Source organism: Melozone crissalis, unplaced genomic scaffold (assembly GCF_028551555.1).
Source record: "Melozone crissalis strain CALT ecotype California unplaced genomic scaffold, PUWL_Pcris_2 ptg000019l_1, whole genome shotgun sequence".
Lineage (NCBI taxonomy): Eukaryota > Metazoa > Chordata > Aves > Passeriformes > Passerellidae > Melozone > Melozone crissalis.
Genome location: NW_026535797.1, coordinates 14,668,156 through 14,688,174, shown reverse-complemented (window position 1 = coordinate 14,688,174; position 20,019 = coordinate 14,668,156). Strand labels below are relative to the sequence as shown.

Genomic DNA, 20,019 nt, shown 5'->3' with positions numbered 1-20,019 from the left:
AGAGCCCAGCTCTAGTGCAGCAGGCAGAACAGTAATTTGGTGTTGCATCAACTCAGCAAAACGTGTTTGTGGCATGCCTGAGGCATGACCTCTGTCTTACCACTGTTAGGAACGTAGAGACACTGGAGGCAGAAAAGCTCTCACTAAGATTTGACCAGCAACCAAAGCAGGGCAGGCATAGTCTTACAGGAGAAATAGTTGATAGTGGGGAATCCAGCCCTTCAGTGTATTTTTTGAAAGCCAAAGGAAGAGTAGAAAATACACAGTTTTCTACAGTAAGTGTTTAAAGTCATCAGGTTATTTTTTGGTGTGTCTTTATGAGCACACTGGGGTTTTACTGATCACCAGGCTGGGGCAGGATTAGCACTTGCTCTTCTGCAGTTGGAGTAGAAGAGTCCATTGGTTTTATTTTTGTCTTCTACCAGCTGAGGGCATGGACTCTGAGTTCCTAACAAGTGTTGCAAGAACCTGAGACATGGATGACATCTACAGACTCTTGTGCTCTCTGTCAAGGGCATGCTGTGGTTGTGTCTTGGTTTCTTATAGGAGCTCTGTGTTTGGCATGGAAAATCGGGGATGTGTTGTGCCCTGCAGAGAGAAGCATTACTGGAGTGTGTATTTCTCTAGCCTTCTGTAAACTTATTTGGTGTGTTGGCACCAGACTCCATAACCCAGGCAATCCCTTCAAGCCTGTTCCTGTCAGCGGGTGGACCAGCTGTTCCCCCTGGAGCAGGGAACCATGCAGCTGTGACTGCATGGCACTGTGGAGGCACTGGTCTGTCAAGCAGGGAGCAGCTCCTCTCCTGAGCTTCGTGTGACTGTGCTGAGGGCTGGGAAGAGGATGGACTCAGCATCAGGGTTTGAGCCAGGGGCAGCCTGAAGGCCTCAGTTTGCCCCAGCAAAGTGTGGAGCAGAGCCCAGCTTCTTGTAGACCACGTTGTTTCCTCCATGCCATCAGGGGTGGAAAGAAGAAGATCTAGTAGGAGATCTGGTGTCCCACCTCTGCTCTGTGGCTTCCTGCGGTCTCACACATGCTCTGTTTCCCTCCCCTGAGGACATTGGTCTCGGGGCAGGGCCTCTGCATGCTCCAGTGCCCTCCTCCTCCCTGCCTCAGAGCTGCCTGCGGAGAGGTTCTGGCAAAGCCGCGGAGCCGGTTTGGGCGGTGCAGGCCTGCCCAGCCTGGCTCCCGTCCTGCTCAGGGCTGGTTACTGATTACTTTGGGCAGCAGGTGGAGGAGGCCAGGGCTGCCGGCGATTGGGCCCCTGCCTTTGCTGGCTGGTTTCAGGAAGCAGCACCTGCGTTTCACTTGGGAGTGCTGGAGCAGAGTGGAGAAGCGCCGTCAGCCTGGGGCTGGGCTCAGGGAGCACAGGGTGAGGGGAGCCGGCCCCTGTGCCACACCCCACAGGACTATGCGCACCTGTCCTTAGAGGAGACACTGCATGGAGGATCCGAGACAGGAACCGCGGCTCCTCAGCTGGGAATATGAGGATTGTGGTGCTGTACGGAGACGGGACCTGGCCGGCTGCAGCGACAGACCCAGGGCAACAAGGAGGGCGTACCCGGGCAGCCGAGGAGCAGACAGTGCCTGGGACAGTTCCAGGAGACAGGAGGACAACTCCGTGGACCAACAGAGCAGGAATGGAGACTGCGGAGGTTTTTGGAAGGGACAGATGCAGTACATGGACTGCAGGAGAGCAGACAATGTTTGGGAAGGCAAAAGACAGGATATAGAGGACAGAAACTACAGGGTGTGTGAGAGGGAGGGTGTTCAGTACAGAAACTGCAGTTCTGAGATAAGAGGAGGGCGGAACAGAGAGGACAGAGTACCTGGGCAGTACAGGGAGAGAGGAAGGCAGTATGGAGAGGATAGAGACCTTGGAGACTGTAGGGAGGGGGGAAGGTGGTATCAGGACTACAGAGATCCTAGGGACTACAGTGAGCATGGAAGACATAGGCACAAGCAAGAGAGGAATTCTGGGGAGTATAGGGAGAGGAGAAGGCAGTATAGACAGAATGGAGACAATCAATTATACAGGGAAGGGGAAAAGTGGTACAGAGATGATGGAGGCCCTAGAGCATATAGAGAGCAGGAAAGGCCACATGTCAGTGACCAAGTAGATGAAGAAGACAGTGAACAGCACAGGAAGCCCAAAGGCCATGTCATGGACCACAGCAGTCCAGACAGAGGTTGTGAAGTTCCTGCATTTGCAGTCAGGTCCTCAGGAGATGGTAGTGTGAACCTGCTGGGGGCAGGTACCTGCTGCACAGAGTTTGAGACATGCGTCATTGACTCCGACAGCTGTGGGGAGCTGGAAGGAGAAGCCCCAGGGCCTGGGAGGCCAGCCAAGAGCAGCAGCAGGGCAGCAGAGCACTCGAGGGTACGCACGGGCCGGCCCGACTGGAGCCAGCTCTGGGAGCAGGAGGCCGAGGAAGAAAACAGGGTGGGCTCTGTGCTGCAGAGAAACAGCTTCTACAGACGGACGGCTCCCAGTGCCCTGCGGCACTCAGAGTTTGTGCAGACCAGGAAGAAAAACCCAGGTACACAGGGAAATGGGGGGCAATTCCCTTGGGTGTGCCTTCACCCTGCCCTGGCACCGGGGCAGCACGGGGAGCCTGATACACGTGGGTGGCCAGCACAGCCGGCCTCTCTCAGGAAGGCTCCTCCCTGGCACTTAGTGAAACAGCATCAAGGTTGTCACCCCTCCCTGCAGCCTCTGCAAGGGGGTTTGTGAAGGCCCAGGTGGGAGGGAAGCACAGGTGACACAGACTCAAGGCTGTCCTTTCTGTTGCTCCTGCATGGTTTTGGTACACCCTAAAACTTGTGGCCCTGGTTTGTCTGCTCTCTCAAGACTCAGAGGAGGTTCCTCATGAGGGAGAGGGTGAGATGCTGGGGTTATTCCCACTGCCTCTTTATAACCCAGCATTAATAGATTCTGTAGGAACCAATTCCTGAGCATGAGTATGGCAGCTGTTCACAGGCAGCACAAAGCAGGAAATAGAGGAAGCTGTTGAAGCACTCAGACATATGCAGAGAACAAGTACTCAGAGTTGCCTAATTCACCTGGGCAGGACATCCAGGCACCTGCGTGTTGGGGGGCTGTCACCAGTGGGAATCTCTTGCACCCTCACCCCTCAGTACTGCAGTGGTCCCTTGCTTGTGCTACAACAGTTGCATGCCCTGTGTCCTGGGTCTCCAAGCCATCTCCAGGTCTCCAGTCCCATCAAATAGCACCCTGGAGCTGCAGAATTACCAAAGTGGAAGGCTTGGGCTGTCTTGGCGTCGTTGAAATCATTCCCTTGATGCTGTGGCTGTGTCAGAGTCAGCTGCAGACAGATTTGTGCAGCTTGGCTTGTTGGTGCAAGAATATTTTTTTTTCAGGGGAAGTGGCAGCAGGGTGCTGGGGTCTGGGCAGAGGGACAGAAGGAGCCCTTTATGATGGTCAGGCCTCCATGTGTCTGAAAACTTGTTTGTTCCTGTGCCCTTTCTGCCACCATCTGTCTCATGTAGCTGTGTGTGTGAATTCTCCGTGAAGTGGGATTGAAACGGAGAGGAAAACTGCAACAGCCCAAGTGATGGCAAAGCTGGAGGCAGTGCCTACCTCTGCCTTAGCAAGAAGTCTGTCCTCTGGAGGTATTTGATGATTAAGCAGGCTCCAATGGCTGCATTTCTGCACTCTCAGGCCACCCTGTAAGGGTGGGACTTTGTTCAGCTGCGTCCCCAGGGTGAGGAAAGGGAGAGGCTTTGTGGTGCCAAGACGTCCAAAGGGCAGCAGGGGAGCCAGGAGGAGGCCAGGAACAGAGTGGGATGGGAAATGGTCCACAAAGCCTTAGGAGGCTGGAGCAGTGCTGCTTCTCCAGCTTTTGCTAGAGCTGAAGGGACAGACTGTGATGCCAAGTGAAAGCCTATGCGTTTCAAGATTATAGGATTCTTCTCCACTGTAGCAGGCTTGGGGCATGGGAGGAGCTGTGAGAGGTGCAGGGCAGGATACTCTCATCATCTGCACCAGTGTCTCACAGCAGAACAGGAGAGATGAAAGCTCCAGGTATTTCAAACACTGTCTGTCCATCCTGTGGCCTTTTTCTGGCTGCAGTTGTCTGTTACTTTCCTCCCCTTGCCCTGCTGGGGCACAGTGCTGGACCATCTCTCCTTGGCATGTACTGCTTTGCTGCTGCAGCTGCCTCAGTGTGAGATCCCACCAGCACCTCCCCAAAAGAGCTCCCATTGTGCTTGGCAGCAGATACCTCCTGTGCAGCAGGCAAAAGTCAGCTCTGGTTCTCCCTCAGTGTGTGCTCCAGGCACCTTTTCTAATGCTGTTTACTTCTCTAACAGGTTCCTCCTCCATCCATGGAGTAACAGAATTTGGCACTTTAAAGCCCCAGTACAGATCATGGAATCATAGAATGGTTTGGGTTGGAAGAGAACTAGAGGGGCATCTAGTTCCAATGCCCCTGCCATGGGCAGGCATGCCACACTCTAGATCGGGTTGCCCAGGGCCCCATCTGGCCTGCCTTGAATACTTCCAAGCCAATGGAGATGATCTCTTCTGTTCACAGGGTTATCACACTTCTTACAGATTTCTGTACAGTGTAACTGGGTGACAGCTGCAGGGTTAGAGCACCTCTTCTGGGATAAGACTCAGATGTCTGACTGCCTGACACATCAACAGGAGAGCCCACCTGCCATAGTTTTGCTGCTGAGTCACCATCATTCTTAAAGGTTTTGCATGCGAATGTGTTGCATTTCAGCTCTGAACCCCAACCTTTTTCTCCTAAATTAGAGCTTTTTAGTTGATGGATATTCTTCTCAGGCAGGTACTGTAATTAAGTCATTTTTCAGTCTTAAGCTCTTTGTAGTGAATGGAGTCTTAAAATACCCATGTCAAAGATTCAGAGGAAGATGTTTCAGTGTTTATTCTTCCTGATGCTCACTCATTTTTCAGTTCAGGCTCTTTTAAAACAGAGGACTTCAGAGCTGGGTGAGGCATTCTGGGTGGGTGTCAGCACTAGTTTACCTTGCTATGCTCCTGTGCCCTTGTCCAAAACCCCAGTGGTCCTCTGCAACATTCAGGGAACTCCTGTTGAATTTTGTCTGATCAAGCCAAAAAATTACTGCCCAGAATACAGTCCTGCATGTGGCTGTGTTTCTTGTTCCATTAATACAGTAATGCATCTGTCTGCATTAAACCTGCTTGGTTTGAATAATTCCATCTTATTCAGGGTACCCTGCATCACTCAGTGACTCATATGCCTCATCTTTATTTGTGATCCTGTTGAATTGATCCTCACTTCTCCACATGACAGCAGTGATTTTCCATTTACTCTATTATGTGGGATTAAGTAAATCCAGTCTCTGGAGAACCTGTTTAGAAATGCCTTCTTTTCTGGATAGTCTCCACTCCACTGGCAGTGGATTTTAAAGGTGGGTTGGGTTTTTTGGGTTTTGTTTTGTTTTGTTGGTTTTTTTGTTTGGTTGGTTGGGGTTTTTTTCTCTGTTTGCCTTTTAGAAAGAAATGAGCAGAAAATTTATTGTATAATTCTACCTTTTTGCCGGGTTTGTCAAAAACTGTACTCACTCTGCCTAATTGTGGGATTGTGTCCTTGTAGGATTTCCTTTGTCCTGGATGGAAATAAAGGTCCATTATAAAGTAGCATTTTATTTCCTCATTTAAAAAATGAAAACTGAATTCTACCATCCATGGATTTTTCTTGATGTCTTTCTTTTCTCATTTTTCTGTGACGTGTCTGTTATCTCTTATCTGGCTTACTATGTCCATTTATATATTTATATTTGCTGTCTTTATTGAAGCACAGATACAGGACAGACTTTTCATCAGTACTGTTCTCTTCATGTTTTTTGAATTGTATATTTAAAACATCCTTTTTAAGAAGGATTTCATTCAGCTTTCATTCTTTTTTCTATCAGAGGTTTTGCTCACGCTTTTGTTGATGCCCTGCCTCAGTTTTAGCAGCTTAGCTATTTTACACCATCATATTACTTCACTTTTTTCTTTGTCAATGGTTGGAATCATTCTCTGCTCACACTGAATGCCATGGGGCTGTCTGGGCAACCAGAGGCAGTTTGGGGCCATGGTTGTGGTCTTATCTGGCATAGAGACATCCCAACAAAGCTCTGCATTAGGCATGTTTAGCATACCAAGCCACTCCAATGGCTCTGGAGAAGCATCCCTGTTCTGTCCCTGTTCAGCTCCCTGGTGTATTACCAATGTCTGGAGTAAGAGTTTTCACCCCAGCCAGATCCTGCTCCTGGCAGCCAGTTTAGCCTTTTGCTCAGATTAATTATTCCCTGCCCTAGTTTCATCGCCCCCCCTCTCATGGTCGGCAGTGGCTCCTCCCCTCCTGGCCTCCACATGCTTCAAATATTTGCAGCTGGTTTGTTTTGTCCTGAGTCACTGCTTGACTGTGCTGAGCCGTGGGCCGGGGCCGGGCTTGCCTGGCGCTGGGAGCAGCTCTGCCAGAGTTCCCTGGGATTGTCCTGGTCCCTCTCCAGGGAGCATTACCTGCAGGATGCTGCCAGGTGAGCCCTGAGGAGCAGCAGCTGGGGGGCAAGGCAGGCATTGGGGTGAGCCCTGCAGCGTGGGGGACCTGCATCCCCTTGGATCTGCTCTGTGTGGGTCAGCTCTGCTCAGGGAAAACCTCTAATTGCATGTGTGCTCCCACTAGGAGGCTGGCTAATGGCAATTCAAGGTTTTCGTTAATTGGAAGAAAGTTGATGGCAGTGACATTTCTCAGGTGAGCAGGATGAGCAGTGTGATTGCAATAGCAAACCACAGCCTCCCCAGGAAGGGCAGAGGTGGGAGTGTGCTCCATCTTCACACCCCATTGCCAGGGCTGGGTTAGGAGCTGCTGCTGGGTCTCTCATGGGTCCAGCACGGGTATAGCAAAGCTCAAAAGCAGGTGCTCCTGGGAGGCTGTCTCAGACCATCAACCGAGGAGAAACAGGAGAACAGAATCTCTGAGAATTGTGATTGAGAACTTTGTTTTTGGAAATGTATTTCTGAATGCCTATTTGGCAACTGTGTCATGGGTAAATATGAATTTGTCACTGGATTGGAATTTGTTGGCTTCATTAAAAATACAAGTCATATTCCTGCAGGCCAACAAAGCCCATTCAAGCTGTGGTGTATGTCTTAGCATCTCCAAGGTTGATGTGCATGATGAATCAAATTGAAAGGTAACATCTAAATAGAAAATCTGTGGAGTAAAATGGAGATGTGTTTAAAAAATACTTACTAGATGACCAAAATCTACAGTTGTGAAATTGGTGGGTTTAGCTAACTGCTTAATAAGCCTCATTTAGGGAAAGCTGCTGTTAGACATACAAGGATGTGTGACAAACAAGAAAAATAAATTAATGACAATTAACAGAGATAGTATGAAATGCAAAAAGTAAGAGTATTCAAATGCATCAGAAGCAAACACTAAGCAATACATATTGGTCAGATATAAGAGCCAAATATTACAAGATACAGATATAAGAGCCAAATAAATTCTGTATTTGAATATTTTGAGCTGTAAGTGTTTGGAAACTCAAAAACTTTTGAGTTAATTGCTGAAGGAGGATGCTGGACTAGGGATAAACAACAAGAGTTCAAAGAGCCTTAACTGCAATGTAGCCTTGTTTTTGGAGGAGTCTTGAAATGTTCTGAAAGAGCAAGAAGGCCAGAGGAGAATTAATTTGTATGAGTTTTCAAAATCGTCCAAATACTGATACAATGCACAAGTGATGTCCAGCATTGTGCCAGGTCATCCAGGCTGAGCTGATAACTACTGTGGACTTAAAATCTGTGCAATGAAGGTTTTAATTTCCCTTCCATAGGCAGGGACTTGAGACTTGCCAAAGAAGGGTGTCACGGAGCTGGCAGTCTCACAAGTGTGGGTTGAATCCTTGCCACAGGGTACTTTCTGTAAGGGCTGACCTAGATTTACTTGCCTGGGGTTTGCTTGGTGGAGCGTGGGGAGCTGCTGCATTTGCCAGCAGTGCTGGGCATCCCCAGCTCTGTTGAGGGGAGCAGGAGCCAAACACATTGTGTGACTGCAGTTAGCTCTGGCTAAGGCTGGGAGCACAGCAGGGTTGTTTGGTGGTGCAGTAAACTCCAGAGGTGTCCTGTACAAAACTTAGCGTGGTGGCATTTTTCCTGGGGCTAAATATAAAATCCTGTTCTTCGACCAAAGAAATGTAATCTTTTCCATTTGTCTTCCCAAATGCTGCTGTATGGGTCATTTCTGGCTGTGATTTTGGCTTGTCTTAATTTTCAAGATTCTTCCCAGCCCACCCCACACAATAGTATTATCTCACCGCCCACCCCCTCTGGGTTTCACACACCTGTTTGCATTGCAAATTAACACCTTCCTCTTTCTTCCAGGCTGCCTTCCCACTTGAACTTGCTCTCCTGCAAAACAAGTGCCATGCCTTCTTTAAAATAACTCATTTGTTGTTACTTCATTAACTCCCTGAGCCACAGAGACCTGCTGACTGTATTATCTTAGTGCTTAGTTGTCCCTCCTGTATGTTTTTCTGCTCGTATCCTGTCCAGGCTCCCAGTGCTGTGTCTGGGGATATCCCTGTGGGTGTTTGTGGAGGACCTTGCATAGCAGGGCCTAGTCTGCTCCTGAAATTTTGCAAATGCTGTGGAAATGCAAAGAGCAAAATAAATTAAACCCAGCATCTGCTCTGAGGCCCTCTGTGGGTTCCTGCTGCATTTGTGTTGTTAAAGTTCGTCACTGGGGGCTGCTGGAAAGCCAACACAGGCTCTGATGGGGTTAGGCTTAAGGATACTTGCCAGTAGGAATCAGTGAGGCCTTTTCTTCCCAGCAATTGCCTACTAAATGAAGTGCTGGTTGTGTCACTGAATCCTCCTCCATGGAGCTGGTTGTTTTGCCTCTCCCGAGGCTAGATTTCAAGGCAGGGCAGCAGAGATGCCAGCTTAGAGAGACAAATATCTTCCCTCCCACATTGAGGGCATCTGTGTTTCAGCTGGGTTTCCCATTTGCCAGGCTGGCACTGGGAATGATTTTGAAGTTGTTCTTTCTGCAGAGAGGCACAATGGTTCATCCTCAGCCTGGATAGCTCTAAGAACTTACTGTTTGACGCTGATGCTCCTGGTTTCTGCCGAGGCTGCTCTGCAATGGGAAGGGCCAAAAGGGCTGGCATGGTTTCAGATAATCATGGGCTGAGTCAGTGTCTCAGCTTGGGTGTCTTTTCTTTCTTGGATTGTTTCAGTGTGAAGACCCTGGCCTGGAGGAGCAGTGGACTTAGGCTGAGGCAGCAGTTTTCCCATCCCATGTTTCATGCTGCCGTGCTGGGTGCTGCCGTGCTGGGTGCTGCCGTCAGCCCATGGAGTACGGCTGGGGCTGCTTGCAGCCTGCCCAGCACCTGGGCAGAAGCACTGGGAGCAAGGGGGTCCCTTAGGGCTGTGCACAGTCGGTACTGTGGTACCGGGATAAGGGCTGTGCACTGTCAGTACTGTGGTACCGGGATAAGGGCTGTGCACACTTGGTACTGTTGTACTGGGATAAGGGCTGTGGGTACTGTGGTACCAGGATAAGGGCTGTGCACTGTCGGTACTGTGGTACCGGGATAAGGGCTGTGCACAGTCGGTACTGCTGTACTGGGATAAGGGCTGTGCACAGTCGGTACTGGGATGAGGGCTGTGCACAGTCGGTACTGTTGTACTGGGATAAGGGCTGTGGGTACTGTGGTACCGGGATAAAGGCTGTGCACAGTTGGTACTGTGGTACCGGGATAAGGGTGCTATGCACTGTTGGTACTGTGGTACCGGGATAAATCCCAAGCCCTGCTGCGTATCCTTGGGATTAAGCAGGGCTGAGCCTCTGTTGTCTGATGCTGTCACTGGAGAGGTCAGGGACCTCTGGAAGTGCCTGTCCTGCAAAAACATTCCTGGAAACGTTTGGACTGGGGCATGTCTGCAGCTCTAAAAAAAATTCTGCTGATGGAGGGCAGCTGGGGCTCCGTAGCAGACGGTGCATTTGTGGAATCAGCCATTGACATGAAGTGGGGTACCCGAGGCAGGCTGGTGCTGCAAGGGGCTCCGTGCTGCCCTGAAATGGGGGAGCCCCGAGTGTTCCTGGCCTCGAGGGGTGACCAGGGAGGGGTGGCCAGGGAGGGGTCGGGGGCAGCACTGTGTCCGTGGTTTCGGTCCGGGGGCGCAGCCTTTAAGCGCAGGCAGGTGGGGCAGAGAGCGGCGGGGCCCAGGAATCCGCGGGGGATGAGAAGTCTCAATGGAGGCGGAGGGGGCTGGGCCGGCCCGGGGCCGCAGGTGGCACAGAAAACCAGGAGGAGAGGCGGCCCGGGGGTCCGGACGGGGCCGCGGAGGGCGGCCCGCAGCCCCGGGCCCTGCGGGCGGGGCGGCCCAGTCCGGCCGCGCTGGCCGGGCTCCAGCTCCGGGCTTTGCCGGCGGCAGCAGCGCTGCCGTGCCCGGGGCCCTCCGCGGCCATTGAGATGGAAATGCCCCGGGCCCGGAGAATGGAGACCCTGTTCCCAGCCTGAGGGAGGGGCGGCCGCCATTGCCTAGCGGGGGCTTCCCTCCGTGCCTGCAGCTCCCGGAGCCGCGGGGTGGGAGCGGAGCCGGGCCCCGGCCGGCACCAGGGCAGACCGTGTGGGGCAGGTTTGTGCCCGCCGTGTCGGTGCCAGGGCTGTGCGGCGCCCCTGGTGCTGCCAGGGTGGGCTGTGGGAGCAGCCGGGTCTCCCTGCAGCCTGGGGATGGCCCCTCTGGAAAGGCCCTTGGACTCTCAGTAGTGCTGGTCCTCGCTCTCATGGGTCACATGTGTAGCAGTTCAGGTGCTATTTGTCTCCTGCCCTGGTATCCTTGCTGGAGCATGCTGATCTCGATTATCTCTCTTGCAGAGATGACTCTCCTCTCCTCCCAGACACCGTCCCTGGAGCCATCCTCGGCCACCACCGAGAGCGCAGAGCAAAGGATGCTGGAGAAGAGGGCCAAGGTTATTGAGGAACTACTCCAGACAGAGCGGGACTATATCAGAGACCTGGAGATGTGTGTGGAGAGGATCATGGTGCCCCTGCAGCAGGCACAGGTAGAGCTGGGAAGGGAGGGGACACTGTGGATTGGTGTGAGATACTGAGTCCATTTAGTTCTCAGAGGGGACTACGCAGAACCCATAGAGGAAATTAAAGCTATTCCGAGGGGAGGAGGGTGGTTCCCACGGTTCCCTGCACTGGTTGCAATAAGCCCATCTGCTTTGAGATCCTGCTGAACCCTCATCCTTGCTGGGAACGAGACCTAGCAGCAAGTATTACACATTGAATTTTTTGGTGCAGGAAAAGTTTCCCTTTGTTTGGTAATAGGTTAAATTCATTGACAGGAGAAATAAGATATGAGGTCTTGGCATGGGGACAGATTTAGTGGGAGGAAAAAGAGAAAACCAGGCGAGTAGAGGCAGGGGTGGAATTGCTGGGAAAGAGAAGGACACGTAAGGAGTGAGAGTTTCAGTGCATTGAGGACAACGGAATGTGTTCAGGAGTCACTGTGATGAGAGGAGGTCACACCAGGTGCCTGCTGTGAAGCTGAGGACTGATGGGTTGCAGGAGGGCAATGTGGGGGCTGTTGAGATTAACTGGGATGTGTTCCCCATCCAGGATATCTCTTTTCCCATTCATTAGATGCAGAACATAGACTTTGAGGGCCTTTTTGGAAACATCCACATGGTAATAAACTTCTCCAAGCAGCTGCTGTCCACCTTGGAGGCTTCAGATGCCATCGGTATGAGTTCTGCTGTTACCTGTTCTCAGAAGGCAGGGGTGGGCATTGCTAGTGGCAGGGCATAACAGTTAAATGATGGGAGAGGATCAGTGGGACTGGGCTTTCTCCCTGCTGGTACCCATCACCACTCATCATCAACAGTAAAGCCCAGGAGATCTGTGTTGCCGCAGGGGTCACTATGCTCAGACACAGTGCCTGTGGCTGTCCACAGGGCTGGGCTGGGCCCTTTGCCCCAGAGTGCTGCCAGCTTGGGCTGTTCGTGCCTTGGGCTGCCTGTGCGTTTGCTCTGTGGCTCCTGTGACCATTATCTCCACTGTTTCCCCGGGAGACCTGGATTGGTTGAGCTCTCTGTGTTGGTGGGTGATGGGGAGGGGTCCTGCATGCTGTAGCAGAGCTATTTTTTGAGCTGTGTGTGTGGAACAGGGACACTGGATGTCTTATCAAAAGACACACCAGTGTTTTTGGAGGCAGCTGGGGACCAGGAGACTCTGAAGTTCTGCTTTGCTGCTGTCTGCAGGACCAGTGTTCCTGACACATCGTGCAGAGCTGGAGAATGTCTACAGGGTGTATTGCCAGAACCATGATGAGGCCATCGCACTGCTGGAAACCTATGAGAAGGATGAGAAATTGCAGAAACTACTTTTGGAGCTTCTGGATAGCCTCAGGTTTGAGCCTCCTCAGGTGGCAGCCACCAGGTTGGGATAGGGGGATCAGTTTCCAGCATCCCTGCCCCTCTTCAGCAGTGTTTAGATAGTTCAGGTGGTGACTGCAGAAGGTCTGATGGTGGCACTGCATAGTTGACTGGGCTCTGGGTTCAAATGGCCCCCTGCACCAATGCACATGGGCTAGGAAACTTGTAGACCCCCTTAAAATCTGCATAGAAGCCACCAATGTATAGAGAAGGTGGCATGAGGGCTCCTGTTGCCCAAACCCTGAGCCACCATGGCTGCTGAGGAAGGAGCTGCTTTGCCTGGCTCAGTGAGTGCCAGGCTCCAGCTTGTGGAGCCAACTGCCCCAGGAGCCAGCAGTGCCAGTGGCTGCTCTGGGAGGAGAGGGCTGCCCACTGCCCTGGCAGCCTCACTGGGCAGGGCACAGACACTGGCTGTGGGACTGCACACCTGCCACCCCATTAACCCTTGCTTTTCTTTGCTTTTTGGCACTCTGTGGGCCGGCAGGAGCCTGTACAGTGAATGGTGAGTACTTCCTCTTAGTCCCTGCTTGTCTGTCTGTGTTGGTGTGGCCATGCCCTTGTAACTAACCTTCTGCCACAGGCTGGGTGCATGCTGGGCTGCCCTAACAGTGCCTTGTGGAGGCACCACTGGGAGGACAGGGGTGTCTGTGGCATCATTGCAGCAGAGGCAGTGGGTGGGCTGCACAGATGTGCAGCACAAGTGATGAGGTGAGGGGAAGTCTTGGGCAGAAAACAGGATTTGGGAGCCCTCAGCCCCAAGGAGCCAGGAAAGCCCTGCAGTGACTGCGGTCCTGCAGTCAGTCTGTCCTGCACTGGGAGACAGACCTGGGCAGTTGGTTGGTGGAACAGCATGTGAAACAAGTGGCTCTCTGGCAAGTATGAGGCTGTGCCTCTGGGATTTCAAGGTGGGTCTGGTAACGAAGAGGATCCTGGCTGGGAAGTATGACCTGCTGTGAGTGAGGAACAGAGACCTGGGGTTGATCTGAGAGCACCAGGAGTTCAGGAGTGCAATGAATTTGGACATAAGGGTGGCTTGATGTAGGGAGTACAGTGGATTTAGAAGCATTGGAGGTCTGGGTCTGGTTGGCACTGGTTTGAGGGGGCAGAATGTGTGTGGCAGAGCCGGAGTGTCACCTGGTACATCTCCTTTGTCCTGACTTTCCAGGGGTTGCACAAACTACATTAACCTGGGCTCCTTCCTCATCAAGCCAGTGCAGAGGGTGATGCGGTACCCGCTGCTGCTGATGGAGCTGCTGAGTGCCACCCCTGAGGCTCACCCTGATAAGGCACCACTCACAGCTGCTGTCCTCGCAGTCAAAGAGATCAACGTCAACATCAACGAGTACAAGCGCCGCAAGGACCTGGGTGAGGGGCTGGGCACAGAGAGACAGGAGTGGCTGTGCTGAGATCAGTGTGTCCTGGCCACTGAGCCTTAGCTGGCAACCGTGTCATGGAGAACTCTCACTGCTTAGGGGAGTTTGGCCCCATCACCTCTGTAACTGCCCTTCAGGTAGCTGCTGGTTGTGAGCAGATCCCCCTCTACTTCCTCATGTCCAGCCCACCTGGCTCCCCCATCTCTCCTCATGGATTAGGAGATGTGGTTCTCCCACATCGCCCGTGGCCTCCAGGCACCAAAACCAGACACAGTACCCAAGTGTAGCCTCACTGGGGCTGAACAGAGGGAGAAAATTACTCCCTTTGATACCTGCTAGCCACCCTGTTTTCCCTTGAAAGTCCCCAGTTTGTGCAAGTCTTACACTTGAGTCTTTCCTCATAGCCCCACTGAAGCTGAGGTGACAGAGGCTGCATGTAATGATTGCTTGTATTTGCTAAAGAAGCAATATAGACACCTTCTGCATGTCCAGGGACTATTGTGCATCATCTCCTGTGTCATCTTATGATGGCCCTATGCATTATCCTGTGGAAGGGCTTGAATTCTTTGTCTACAAACTGTAGGGTATCTCAAGAACCAAACAGGTGACACAGTGCTGGATGGGATGGGAGGTTATGATACAATATTTTATAAGGGCATGCAGTGATAGGGCTGGATAATAGCTTTAAAAATAATAACAGCTGGAAAAAGTCTTTACAATGAGGATGGTAAGGCACTGGATCAAGCTGCCTGCAGAAGTTATGGATGCCCCACCCAAGGAAGTGTTCAAGACCAGGTTGGATGGGGCTTTGAGCAGCTTGGTCTTGTAGATGTAAAGGGGTTCGAACTAGATGATTTTTAGGTCACTTCAACCCAAGCCATTCTGTAATGAAATGTGGGGCTCTTGGGATTGCAGAGGCTTGGGGAAGAGGAGAACTAACAAGGTGATTGTTGATGAGGCAGTGTAAGACATGGGTGTTTGTGCTTACAAGGGTTTTGATTTCTGTATCAATCTCTTTAGTGCTAAAGTACAGAAAAGGGGATGAGGATAGCCTCATGGAGAAGATCTCCAAGCTCAACTTCCACTCTATCATCAAGAAATCCAACCGTGTGAGCAGCCACCTCAAGCATCTCACAGGCTTTGCACCCCAGGTATTGTGCATCAGCTGCACTTAGCCCCTGCAGTGCTTCTCCAGCAGTATCTGCTGTCCCTCCACACCCCTTCCCCTGTCCAGCTCTGATCCAGGCCAGCAAGGCAGAGTGATCTTAGGGTCTGAACCACCCATCTCTGCTGCCCAGCTTGGGGGCAGGAGAGCCCCACATCTTGTAGTCTGGGAGAGACTGAGTCCTGCATTGCCTCCCTTGAAACACTTTCTCTCACAGCTAAAGGATGAAGCCTTTGAAGAGACAGAGAAGAACTTCCGGATGCAGGAGCGTCTGATCAAGTCCTTCATCCGGGACCTTTCCCTCTACCTGCAGCATGTCCGGGTGAGCCACTCTGGGTGTGATGCCAGGCCTGTGGGGCTCACCATGCACTGCCCCTCCTGTCTGCATGGTGTGTGCCTGCAGTGCCTCTGGCCATGGCTCCTGCCTCAGCTCTGCTGGGGCTGGGTGGTCTGGGCTGCCCTGGGAGCCCCATGGGCAGCAAGCATGGCTCAGCTGTGTCTCTCTGGTGCAGGAGTCAGCTTGTATGAAGGCACTGGCAGCAGGGAGCATGTGGGACCTGTGCACAGAGAAGGGAAGTGGGGACTTGGACCAGTTCCAGAAAGTGAATCGTCTCATCAGTGACCAGCTCTTCTCCAGCTTTGTGAGTGTGGCTTGTGCCTCTTTGAGGCCCTCCCTGGGGGTCTGCTGCAGATGGGCAGGCTCTGGGAGGCTGCAGGGATGGTAACCTGGGAGAGCTGTGAGCATTCCTCTTTAGCTGTGCCCTCCTGAGAGCTTTGATGCCTGGCAGTTTATGACTGTGCCTGTTAGATACACATTTTTTCAGCCCTACCTGAAATGCTACAGCTCTTTATGTGAGTGGTTCAGGTACTTTGCATAGAGTTACCCATGCTGGCACAATTATGTAAGATTGTTGTTGGAAGGGACCTCTGGAGCTCCAGTGGCTGCCACCAGGAGACAGTCACTGTATTGTCCTGGGGGGGCTGTGTGCTGGAGAGTGAGCTGCTGGGGCTCACAGTGGGAGAGAGCACCCTGTCTCACCATCTCCCTGCACCTGTGCCCACCAGAAAGAGCGGACGGAGCGGCTGGTGAGCTCGCCCCTGAGCCAGCTGCTCAGCATGTTTGCGGGGCCCCACAAGCTGGTGCAGAAGCGCTTCGACAAACTGCTCGACTTCCACAACTGCTCCGAGCGAGCGGAGAAGCTGAAGGACAAGCGGACGCTGGAGGAGCTGCAGTCAGCCCGCAACAACTACGAGGCCCTCAATGCACAGCTGCTGGACGAGCTGCCCCAGTTCCTGCGCTTCGCCAAGGAGCTCTTTGCCAGCTGCGTGCGCGGCTACGCCGAGGCACACTGCGACTTCGTGCGCCTGGCCCTGGAGGAGCTCACACCCCTGCTGTCGGTGAGTTCACTCACTGGGACCTGTCACATCGTGGGGGAAGCTGCTACTGCAGTTTCAGGACACTAGTGACTTGTGGAGAGGTCCTGTGGGATGGTGTTGGAGCTAGGATTGCAGGGTTATGTTGCAGTTGTGTGTAGAAGGCTCTTGGAGCAGTGGCAGGACAGCATTCACCTGTGAGAATCTCGGGTCACAAGTTTGAGGACCACTTAGAGCTGAGTCCAGACAGGACTGCAGACCTGGGCTTGATGCAAGTCACAGGCAGAACTCAGAGCCCTGCCATGGTCTATGCTTGGTCACTTCTTCCTGCACCTGTCACCTAACCAGGATCCCGACTTTGCTCTGGTTCCAGCTACTGAAGGTGTCTGGCAGGGAAGGGAACCTCATTGCCATCTTCCAGGATGAGCACAGTCGAGTCCTCCAGCAGCTCCAGGCCTTCACCTTCTTCCCAGAGTCCCAGGCAGCTCCCAAGAAGACTTTTGAAAGGAAAAGCATGGAGCGGCAGTCTGCCCGGCGGCAGCCCCTCGGTGGCCTGGTGAGTTCCCTCTGCCCGGTGCCAGGGCCTGCAGAGCCCAGCACAGCCACTCACACCTGCCTTGTTCCTCTGCAGCCAACCCACTTCCTGCAGTCGGATGACATCCGCGCTGCCCTCCTGGCCCGCTATCCCCCGGAGAGTCTCTTCCAGGCAGAGCGCAATTTCAATGCTGCCCAGGACCTGGATGTCTCCCTGTTGGAAGGAGACATTGTGGGTGTCATCAAGAAGAAGGACCCCATGGGCAGCCAGAATCGCTGGCTCATAGACAATGGGGGTAGGTGGCTGTTCCCTGCCCTTGCTGTGAGTCTCCTCCTCTGGTCTCCCTGTGCCCCAGTCTGAGCTCCCTTCCTGTCCCTCTCTGCAGTGACCAAAGGCTTTGTGTACAGCTCCTTTCTGAAGCCCTACAACCCCCGCCGCAGCCAGTCGGACGTCTCTGTGGGCAGCCACTCTTCCAACGAGTCGGAGCTCAGCAGCTCCTCTCCCCAAAGCAACGCCACCCTGACCTTCAGCCCCAGTGGGGCGGCCGTCACCTTCACTCAGAAACCCCTGCAGGACTCTGTCTCCCCAGCAGAGTCCCCACTGGAGGTGGATTTCCCCTGTGTGCCCCAGCTTGGCTCTGGTGACAGGACGGCCCCCCTGGCTGGCACTGTGACATCCCAGCGCCGCTGCAGCCGCCCCGAGCAGGGCTGCAGCCCCAGCACTCGCAACGGGCACCCCACCAAAGCACGTCTCAGGCCCACGCCCTCCGTGGAGGACAGAGACTCAGGGCTGGAGAACAGCGAGTCAGAGGGCAACCAGGTGAGTCTTCAGCCACCCACGTGGGGCTGGGGATGCCAAGGGCTAACTGCTTTGATTGGCTGGGGACAGAATCATCCTCCTCCCTGGCAGTGACCATGATATGTAGGAGGTGGGGTATGAGACCTTTTCTTCCAACAGCAGAGAACAAGGCTTCAGATGGGGGTGGGCAGAGGCCAGGATGGGGCCAGGGCTGTCACTGGGGAGAAGGACAAAAGCCCACACATCCTATGCAGTGTGAGATTAAGGCTGTGTGGTGTGACCATCTAACTGATGCTCTCCCTTTGTCTGGCAGGTCTACTACGCTCTCTACACCTTCAAAGGCCGAAACACCAATGAGCTGAGCGTGTCAGCTAACCAGAGACTCAGGATCCTGCAGTTTGAGGACATCACAGGCAATCAAGAGTGGTGGCTGGCTGAGGCCCACGGCAAGCAGGGCTACGTGCCCTCAAGTTACATCCGGAAGACGGAGTACACGTGAATCTGCAGACAGAGCCTGCACCCCGTGCCTTGTTCCTGCTGGGACTGCTAGGGTCTGGGGGAGGCTGGCCAGCCCTGCAGCCCCCACTGCTCACCCTTAAGGCTATGCCTCTCACAGCTGTGCAGTGCTCCTGGGCCCCAAACACTGGCTGCCATCGTCCCTTTAGGAGACAGAGAAGGGTGGACTGGCCAGGTAGGCAGGAGCAGGCAGCTTGTGTGAGGGCAGGGGTGAGTTCACCTCTTAGGTGTGTTTGAGCCTCCTGTGTCCAGCCAGGAGCAGGGGAACAAAGCTTGGGGCTGTCACTTGCCCAGAAGAGTAAGGCTTGACTCAGGATGAGGAGCTGCTGTGGATTTAAATTGTGGAAGGCTAATGCTGAGTTTCTGGAGATTGTCTTTAGTCAAGTAGTATTAAAAGCAACCCAGACTTTATGAATATGCTCCCTGTGCAGCAGGAGCCTGGTCTTGCCTGTCTCTGCAGGTCTTGAGGTGGGACATTTACACACTGCTTGGGAAAGCAGCTCTGAGGTTTGCTGGGAGTAGTTGAGCCCTAGGCCTGGGATGGATATGGCCTCTGAAACCCTCACAACAAACCCCCCAGCAGGTGCCTTCTCCCTGTGCTTAGTCTCCCAGGAGCTTGACCTTTCCAAGGTCTGCTGCTGCCAGCAACCATCAGGTTCCCATCTTTCAGCTGAGCCAGAAGCCCAGAACACCATACCCTGTCAGCACGGTATTGGCTGTGCCCAGGACCCATCTTTGCACTGACATGCCCACCTGGCCACTCTGGGCTGGAGCAGGGGAGAAGGCAAAGCACAAGCTGTCCTCCAGCCTGTTTTTTGGGGTCTGACCATAATTGCCTCACCTGTGCTTTCCTGCACAGCATTGGAGAGGGTGCTGACATTCTGGAGCAGCAGGAGCATCATCCCTGGGAGGGCTGTGGTGCCTTTTGCTGGGTTGGTGTGTGATAAGGCTGCTGCCATGACCTGAAGGGAAGAGGTTCCCTTCATGGGGCAGTGTTTGTATCCTCTGTACTACTGCTCTGCAAATAAAGATTTGCCTTTGTGTATAGAAAGTGCCTTTGCAAGTGTTGGGAGACCTGGGAGGAGCATCTGACAGGTGCTGCAGCCTTCATGCAGACCCTGCAGGGCCAGGAACAACATTTCTGTTGTGGTGGGATCCAGCATTCTAGTGTCTTGGTCTTTGTGCCAGCTGCAGCTCAGGCATGAGGAAACACTCACAGAAACCTTCTTTATTGAGATGAAGTGGTTGCACTGCCCTCTTCCCTCAGCTGTGTGTTACTTGACTCTGGGGCTCCAGGGCAGTAGGGGCTAGTGGGGTGAATGTTTGCCCTGCTCTAAGTGGGCACCTGCTCCCTGCCTGAGGAGATCTGGCCCAAGAACAAAGAGTCAAGGGTCTGTCAGCAATAACCACCATACTCTGTGTGTGCATGGCTGTACACAGACATGTGCCTGCTGCTCTCCAGCTTGTCTCCACCACCATCATGTTTGCAGTCTGGAACCACAGCCCAAAATCTGCCCCACAAGTGGTTGTGATAACCTCAGGGAGAGGCTCATTTATTTGCAATACAATCAAAGGGAGCAGTAGCCACAGGGAAGGCAGGCAGCCCTGGTTTTGCTACAGAGCAGTGTTCTGCATGAGTAGAGCTGTGCCTCTCGATTTGGGCTGCCCAGCTCTGTGTAACCTCTGTTGGCAGCTCTTTCCACCCAAGCACTAGCCAGGTTTGAAGCCATACTGAGGCTTACTTATATTCCTTGACATCAGCCTTGTAGTTGGAAGACTACAAATAGTTACAAAAAGTAAATAAATTA

General features: G+C 53.1%; 1 protein-coding gene across 5 annotated transcripts in view; it reads left to right on the top strand.

Moving 5' to 3' along the window:
• DNMBP (dynamin binding protein) overlaps positions 1-20,018 on the top strand; it is a 34,824-nt gene extending 14,806 nt beyond the window's left edge. For 4 of the 5 annotated variants that reach the window (XM_054277441.1, XM_054277442.1, XM_054277439.1 and 1 more), the window contains 13 exons: positions 10,886-11,073; positions 11,660-11,759; positions 12,277-12,424; positions 12,935-12,952; positions 13,616-13,815; positions 14,844-14,974; positions 15,206-15,310; positions 15,501-15,629; positions 16,054-16,386; positions 16,736-16,918; positions 16,994-17,192; positions 17,283-17,716; positions 18,009-20,018. In XM_054277441.1, the coding sequence (XP_054133416.1) occupies positions 10,886-11,073; positions 11,660-11,759; positions 12,277-12,424; positions 12,935-12,952; positions 13,616-13,815; positions 14,844-14,974; positions 15,206-15,310; positions 15,501-15,629; positions 16,054-16,386; positions 16,736-16,918; positions 16,994-17,192; positions 17,283-17,716; positions 18,009-18,194 (2,354 nt within the window). In that variant the 3' untranslated portion in view covers positions 18,195-20,018. Of the gene's footprint in view, positions 1-5,316; positions 5,420-10,885; positions 11,074-11,659; positions 11,760-12,276; positions 12,425-12,934; positions 12,953-13,615; positions 13,816-14,843; positions 14,975-15,205; positions 15,311-15,500; positions 15,630-16,053; positions 16,387-16,735; positions 16,919-16,993; positions 17,193-17,282; positions 17,717-18,008 lie in introns of those variants that run through there. The other variant, XM_054277443.1, reaches the window with a different exon arrangement.
• The last annotated feature ends 1 nt before the right edge of the window (position 20,019 follows it).